The following is an 8,181-nucleotide window of genomic DNA, read 5'->3' on the forward strand; positions in this document are numbered from 1 at the left end:
CCCTCAAAACAGGAGGAGAAGGGAGTAGAGGTCACTGGATCAGAACAGCCGTTGGCTGGCCACCCACTCTGTCCTGGTAACAAGGAGACTACAACCTGGATAAGAAAATCCTCTCACCTATTAGCTCAAAGCTGTAATCCTGGGCCTCGGCTCCTCTAAGCTTTGTTCTATTTTCACTCCTCTTTCCCAGGGAGTAGTCCCATTGGCTGCAAGGATTTAGTGAGGGCTTGTAACACTGGTTCTCTGTCATCCCCTGGATTTGGGTGTAGGCTTGTACAGCCCCCATCACCTTCTCCCTTCTGCTTACCTCCTCCTGACGTTTCCCTGCACTGATTCCTCAGGCCCTTTCTTGCTCAGATCTGGAGAACTCGGGCCCGTGAGTGAGGAGGGCCCCGTTCTAGAAAGCCAAGTCTCCCTTGTGCAGGGAACAGCGGGGCACGGTACTTGTCCGTCTTGGGCCTCGGCTTCCTGCGGGCCTGGGCAATGGGCAATGCGATGGAGGGTAAGTCGGTGGAGGAGCTGAGCAGCACCGAGTGCCACCAGTGGTACAAGAAGTTCATGACCGAGTGCCCCTCCGGCCAGCTCACCCTCTATGAATTCCGCCAGATCTTTGGCCTCAAGAACCTGAGCCCATCAACCAGCCAGTATGTGGAGCAGATGTTTGAGACCTTTGACTTCAATAACGTGAGCAGGGATCTGGGTGGGGAGTGCTGGAGGGACACCTGGGGACATCTGACCCCATAGGGGTGAGGAGCGTAGGGGTGAGGAGGAGCCGCTGTGAGAACAGCAGCGTCTGCTGGCGGAGTGACTTCATTTACACAGCCCTTTGTTTATCGGGGAGGCTGAGTGTCGACATTAGGGATTTCATGGATCTCATGTTCATTGAGCGCCCACTGTGAATTAGGCACTCGGACCCCATCCCTGCCCTCACTCTCCAGGGGAAGAAAGAGAGGTCTGCAGTGAGTGGACCCACAACCGGAAGTGAATGGCTCCCTCTGTCTCTCCTCCACGCACATTTCGGGTTACTCCAGGGCAGGTGTGAGCCCTTACATGACAGTCATTGAGCCCCTGCTAAGTGCTTGGCACTGTAGGCTGTGCTTTCGCACAGGCCCCTAGATGCTGGCAAGGACGCAGAAGGAGGAGTGGAGAGTGGAGAGTAGGGTGAGGGGGCTCCAGCCCAGGCTGGTCTGGGGTAAGCAGGCCTGCATTCCTTGGGTCACCCATCGCGCTCTGTGGACATTAGACCTGGGCATAGGCAGGGTGGCCTGGTCACTGGGGAATCCAGGCTACTCCAACTCCAAAATACCCAGTAACCTCAGTTCACCTTTTCTCAAGTGGGTGGAGAGGTCTGAGAGGTCAAATATGTCTCCCCTGGACGCATTGGATGAGGACCGCTAGCTAAGCTAGAGGGGACACTGAAAGAGGAGTTAGGCACCGTGAGTTTGGACCCCTACTTTTCATCAGCTGGGTGACCTTGAGCCCATTCTCTCCCCCTCAGCCTCCACTTATTCACCATGGAAATATCTGCCATGGATGTCGGGAGCATTAGCTAAGATAGTTGTTGGTTTTCAATAGCAAACGTTTCCATTTATTTGGAAAAATTTAGTCAAGAGGAAGTGCTGGAAGAACCCAGATCCAGAACCCTGTCTGGCCCCCCATCTTGGCTGATCCCCACCCAGCTGGCGCTCACTCAAAAGGTGAAGACGTCATGATGTGCTGCCATGTGTCCACCGCAAGCCGGGAAGAGGCTGCCCAGAGCTTTCCAGACTCCCTTCACTGCCCGGAGGTCCAAACTCCATTGTAGGCGAGGTTTCTAGGGAAAGCTGGGGCTCAGAAGCTATTTAAAACTTGCTACTATTCGGGGTCAAGGGGCCAAAGCAGATTATGGGCTTAGAGTCCCAGCCTCAAGGTCAGCATCAGAGGGCTTTCCTGCAGGGGAGCAGGGAGCAGCGTACTGGAGCTGGAGGGAGGGAGACCAGGAGGGATGGCGCCAGCAGGCTGGACCCCCCCCAAATCCTCCAGAAGCAGCAATAATTGCTGAACAGGAGGGGGAAGAGCCTTAGCACCTTACACCCAAATGTACCCAAATAGCTTAGCTTCTCACCTGCTAAAGAAACCCTTTGGATCAAGACAGGTCTTCAGAAAGAGGTCACACATATGACACCAGGGAGGGGCAACCCACCAACCTTGTATTAGCCTAACCTGAGTCATTCATATGCCATCTCTTCAATTTTTGTACAGCACCTGTACTGTCCCAAACCTGACTTCCTCGATTGTGCCGCACATTCCCCCACCTCAGGGCCTTGGTGCTGCCTGGGACCCTCCTCCTCCAGAATTCTGCTTGGCTCTGCTCAAATGTCTCTTTCCCACTGACACCTGCCCTGATCTCCTGGTTTAAACCCTATTTAACGGGGACTAGCCTCTATCCCTGCATTCCTAGTCCCCTCCTCCCCCCAAGCACGTCTCATCTCCTAACACATGATACTGAATAACATTTGGCCACTATGTTGATTGTCTGTCTCCCTGCTGGAATGTGAGCTCTACGAGGGCAGGGATTGTGTCTTGTTCATTATTGCATCTTCAGCACCTAAAACAGTGCCTGGAACACAGTAGGTGCTTAATAGATATTTGTTATATGAATGAATGACTATCTGAGAAATCAGGAGTTTATGGGCTGGTTTTATATTTCATGATACACATTAATTTAAATATATGTTTATTTAAATGAAGAGCATCTTTGTAACATCTAAAGTGCCTCATAGACACCATGATATAAATCACACTTGGGGCATCGTTGCCTCTATCCATTGTCATGAATACAGAGCAGTTTAGCAGACGGGCTAGGCGATGGCACACAAGACTGGGACGTTCTGAGACAGAGAGGAGTTAAAACGGGTGTGCAAACGATGGCTTATGGGCCAATTTTATAAATAGTTTTATTAGAACATACCACACCCATTCGTTTACATATTGCCAAAGCTGAAATATTTGCTATCTGGTCCTTTGCAGAAAAAAATATCTGCCAGCTCCTGAGTTAGAAAAGTTGTATCCTAGGGAACTGGGCAGGGTTGGCGGGGAGGGGTACAGCAGTGGGAGTGGGAGTGGGGGTGTGACCTGGTGGGCTCTGCTTGCTTCGAAGTTTTGCCTGGTAGCCACCCAGGCACCCCAAATCAAAGTAAATCTTGTATAGGATTTAGGAGACCCAGTTTCTGGGCAAGGCTTTGTCATTTGTTAGCTGCGTGGCTTAACTTCTCTCAACTTGAACTTTTCATCTGAAAATGGGACCAAAAATATTAATACCCACCTCCTGGGGGTGCTTGTGAGATTAAACGAGTAAAGCGAATAAAACACTCCACACAGGCAGCAAGTTAGTATTGTTATGGTATTGTGGTATTGGTCCTGAATCTAATCCATACCACAATCTTGAAAAGCACATAATGTCGTTTCCATTTTACAACTAAGGAAACTGCTCCTCAAAGAGGCCTCGTGACTTGTTCAAGAAGGGTCCTAAGAAGTGGTTTAGGTCTTTCTGGCACAAAAACCCATAACTTTTCCAAAGCTCCTTTTTAGCCATTAAAAAAAAAATTACAAAAGCAATTCAGTTCCTTCATTGTAAAAATTTCTAACAGTACAGGAAGGTAAAAACTGAAAAGCAAAAATATCCTCACTCTGTGTCCCCCGCCCTGAGGAAAACTCCTTGGCAGTTTCCTTGCTTCTCAGCATTATTGCACAGGGGCCTTGCTCCAGTCTGACAACGGTTCTGGGAAGTGGGTTGGGCAAGGATTGAATAAGCTAAGGTGTGTGCGAAAGCCCTTGACATGGGAAAGCACCATGTAAGTGTTTGGTATGATCATGATACCCACTGTGGGGCTCAGAGTGGTGAAGGCCCCACCTCGGGCCAAAGACCAGCACAGAACCAGAGCTCAGAGGCCGCCCCGCCCAGCCGCTGCCACATCCCTAATAGCAGTCCTCTAGCTTCTGCTTGCACACCCTCATTGACAGAGAGCTCATTATTGCATGAGGCTGGCCCTTCCACAGGGGCAACTCTGCCTGTTAAAGAGCTCATGCGGACCCAAAATCTGCCTCACGTTAACTTCCCTGTTCCAAAGTCATGGTTGTAAGTGGAGGAACAGGGACTGGACTCCAAGTTCAGGTGCTCAGCCTCTCTGCAAGACACAGGCTTCCCTCTCCCAGCCTCACGGGGCTTGTGTGTGTGTGTGAAGGGGGGACTGGACAGAGGCAGCCTCTGCTCCCTGCTTCCCTGACCCCACTGGTAGGGCTGGCAGGGCTGAGCAGAGGGTCAGCCAGTACACATTTGCAGGACCCTGGAGAAATATCCCACAGGAATGTCCCCCGTGGCCAACCCCTCCAAGACTCAATGAGGGCATCACCTCCCTCAGGAAGCCACCTTAAGCCCCTCTCCTGCTCTGACCCTAGCAAAGTTGGGTGCTCCTAGTCTGTGATTCTGTAATGTCCTGTCCAGATGTGTTGTTGCTGAATACACATCATGATGGCATAGTGATCTCTTTATAATAATAGTAATAGCAGTAATAATAATAATAGCTAACATTTATTGAGTACTTACTGTATACCAGGCAGTGTTGAGTTACATACATGAACTCATTTAATCCCTTGACAATCCCATAGATGTAGGTACCATCGAAATTATTATCGATGAAAAAATCGAGGGCCAGAGACATATTGAGTCCTTTGTCCCAGATTCCACAGCTTTGAGAAGGTGAAACCAGGATTCAAATCTGCAGCCTTACCTGCACGTAGTAGGTGCTCAGTAAAGTTTGAAGAATAAAGGAAAGAATGAGAAAGGCTCCCCTTACCTCCACAACTACCTTCTGCCCTTTCCCCATCTTTGAAAAGCTTCTCCAAACCACACCCCCATCCCTGGGAATTCGGTTTCTCTCCTCCCACCTACAAGCACCTTCTTGCAACTGGAAGGGCTCAAGTTTGAGAAACAGGAAAGCAGACCAGTGACAGCTAGAACCTAATGCCTGTGAAGAGATAGCATCAGACATTCATAACCGAGTGGGAGTTAGTTTATCGAATTGGATCAGCAGGCTCCGGGGCCGGCAGGGAACCGTACGCAGGGCGCCCAGGACGGATGGGGGTGGGCATCAAGGGGGAGGGTCGCGGGGCGGGGCCGGGACTGGGCTCAAGGTGGCCTCGCCCCGCCCCCGCCCAGGACGGCTACATCGACTTCATGGAGTATGTGGCCGCGCTCAGCCTCGTTCTCAAGGGGAAGGTGGAACAGAAGTTGCGCTGGTACTTCAAGCTCTACGACGTCGATGGCAATGGATGTATTGACCGCGACGAGCTGCTCACCATCATCCGGGTAACTCCAGGGGCAGAGGGTCAGGCGGGGCTGGGGGCAGAGCCCCAGAAGGATCGGAGAGCCCAGAGGGTGGGTCTTCAGGGGATGGAACTGCAATCTCAGAAGGGGACAGGATGGAATGAAGGGGTTGGAAGCTCTGACCCTCACCACGTGCGTGACCCGGGCCATGTTCCTTTCCTCCTCTGGGCCTCAGTTTCTTCATCTGTACCTAGAGACTCTACAAGCTGTTAAGTCCCAGCTCTGCCTCTACTGCCTACTCTGCTGTTCCCGCCACCTCAGCCCTACTCAGGCTGGGAGCCAGAGGAGTTCTGACTGCCTCCACTCCCACCCTGAGACCAAATTAGGACGCGTCCTCTCACTTCTTCCCTGCAGGCCATCCGAACCATTAACCCCTGCAGCGACTCCACCATGAGTGCGGAGGAGTTCACCGATACCGTATTTTCCAAGATCGATATCAATGGGGATGGTGAGGAGGCCGGGGTTGGGGGTGGGGATCCCCAGGGGAGGGGTCACCAGGGTGTAGGGCTCCAGCCACAGAGCTGGATTTTAGGGATCCTTGGACCCGTCTCTGGCTCCTTTGCCCGCCCATTCACAGCCACCTCTCCTGGCATTGGCCTGTCCCCCTCGAAAGACTCAGCTCTGGGCCCTGGTCTAATGCTACCAGGTAGACGTGGACACCCGGCTCCCTTTCTCTCTCCCAGGGGAACTGTCCCTGGAGGAGTTCATGGAGGGCGTCCAGAAGGACCAGACGCTCCTGGACACACTGACACGAAGCCTGGACCTCACCAGCATTGTGCGCAGGCTCCAGAACTGCGAGCAAGATGAGGAGGGGGCTGGCGCTGGGGCCGCTGAGGCAGCTGGCTGAGCCCACCACCCCCTGCTTCTGTGTTGGGGAGGGGGTGTATGGTGGTGCTGGGGTCGCCATTGTTGCTTTAATCCTAGACAGAGTATACTGGACTCAAAGGCTCAGCTCGCCTCTTTGGGGTGCACGGTGGCAGCAGAAGGGCAGGGGTAGGAATCCAAAGCTGGGGATGGTGAAGGATGGTATCTGATCCCTCTGGGTGACTCAGCTGGTGGTGAGTGCTCCCTGCTAGGGACACTCCTCAGCATCCCTCTGCCCTCAGGCTCCTCCCTTGCCCCTTCTGGCCCCTCTCCCAGCGTCTCCAGTCCCACTCTCTTCTAGACATGGAAGCCCTGAAGCAGAGATGGGCTCCCCGGGGAATCTGACGGAATCCTACACATCCTGTGGCCGCAGCTTCCATCCTGGTATTGCAAGGAGCCCCAGGACCATTAGAGCCTACGGGTGTGGTTCACATTGATTCGTTCTTACCATGTAACAAGCATTTAATGACCACCTACTATGTACTAATGCTAGATGTCAGATGTGCAAAGAGGACCATTCTCATCCTCAAGGAACTCACAGGCTAAGCATCATTGTAATAAAATATGCTGAGAGAAGCTATGAATGGATTCCTGTAAGAGCACAGGGAACGGTGAGCGAGTCTGACTCAGAGACTGCCTCCCAGAGCTGATCCTTAACTTTGAACATGAAAGAGGAGTCGGGGGTTGTGTGTGGAGAAGAAGGTGACGTGTGTGGGAGGTTGGACATACATGCTATGTGATGTATGTGTGTTACATGTAGGGGCCGTGTAATGTGGGGAGGAGCTTTCTTAGTTGTAAATTGAGGGCATCTCTTAGGATTTACATTTTACCAAATTTGAAATAATAAGGGGTCAACATGTCCATTTTTAGGGCGCATCTCCCAGGGCCCCAGTTATAGGAAAAAAACAAACTCCTTCAAGAAGTTACAGTGTTACCAAGGAGACAAAGATGGACTGTTTGGATGGCAGTACAGCTCTGAATCATGACTGACTGAATGACCAGGCATGGTGTGTGTACTCAGGCCTGGTCATTCACTCAGGGAGGGTCCGTTTCGATTGGATGTTGGCCAAAACGTGAGAGAAGGTGGGGTGGTACTGTAGAAAGTCCTTTATCCCAAGGAAATCCTTATTTATTCAGAAGTGACTGCACAACACCCCATACTTCCCCTGCTGGCCCCTGGGTGGCATACGGTGCTGTGTGGTTTCCCACAAGTCTGTGACTCATTGCATGTGACCTGACCATCCTTGGTCCCACCGAAATCCCTCTTGCTGCAGTGACACCTGACATCAGTTAGGGAGTGGAGCAGTCTGCTTTGGGGGGGGCATCATCCCCACTCTTTGTGCACCCCAACTTTAGGAATACCTGTCTAAGAACCTGAGGAGAGACAGAGGCTGGAGCAGCTGTGCCCATTTTTTCAAAGATGCTCTGTCTTCTGGGCTTTGAGTTTTCACTTCAGCTGGGTGTGAGGGAGTGGGGGGGATAAATAAAAATCCAGGGCGGGAAGGAGAAAAAAGGGGAAAGGGGAGTGAAGCCCCAGGTTGCAGAAAGCCTCCTGGAGAGACGAGAGGGTGTGCTTTGCTCACCCCCGCCCTGTCCATCTCTTGGACCGCCTCAGACTGGGAAGCCAGCCAGGGCCTGAGCACAAATGGAGAGGCAGTGGAGGTCAATGCCAGGGCAACGTGGAAAAGCAGGGAGTGGACATTTCTGCTCCTTCTTGGTGACTGCCTCTTGGGAATTCCTGAAGGTCAGCATTGGGAGGGTATCCGCCTAGAATAAGGACACTTCCCCAACCTCATTTACATACCACGTCCATGTTTCACGGCATATCTGGATTCTTACTTCTTTTCATCAACGAATTTTTACCCAAAATTTATTCCTAAAGGATCCTTTCTATATGAATATCATACCTATGAAATCACAGGTTCAACAAACTTAGTTTTATTTTTCATACA

General features: G+C 51.7%; 1 protein-coding gene across 1 annotated transcript; it reads left to right on the forward strand.

The window, feature by feature from the left end:
- The first annotated feature begins 483 nt into the window (after positions 1-483).
- On the forward strand, positions 484-6,805 carry GUCA1A (guanylate cyclase activator 1A). The gene is made up of 4 exons (XM_074333992.1): positions 484-684; positions 5,198-5,347; positions 5,720-5,813; positions 6,049-6,805. Exons 1-4 carry the CDS (start codon positions 484-486, stop codon positions 6,210-6,212), a joined length of 609 nt encoding a protein of 202 aa, XP_074190093.1. The 3' UTR covers positions 6,213-6,805.
- Positions 6,806-8,181: the final 1,376 nt, after the last annotated feature.

Source organism: Rhinolophus sinicus, linkage group LG05, assembly GCF_036562045.2.
Source record: "Rhinolophus sinicus isolate RSC01 linkage group LG05, ASM3656204v1, whole genome shotgun sequence".
Classification (NCBI taxonomy): domain Eukaryota; kingdom Metazoa; phylum Chordata; class Mammalia; order Chiroptera; family Rhinolophidae; genus Rhinolophus; species Rhinolophus sinicus.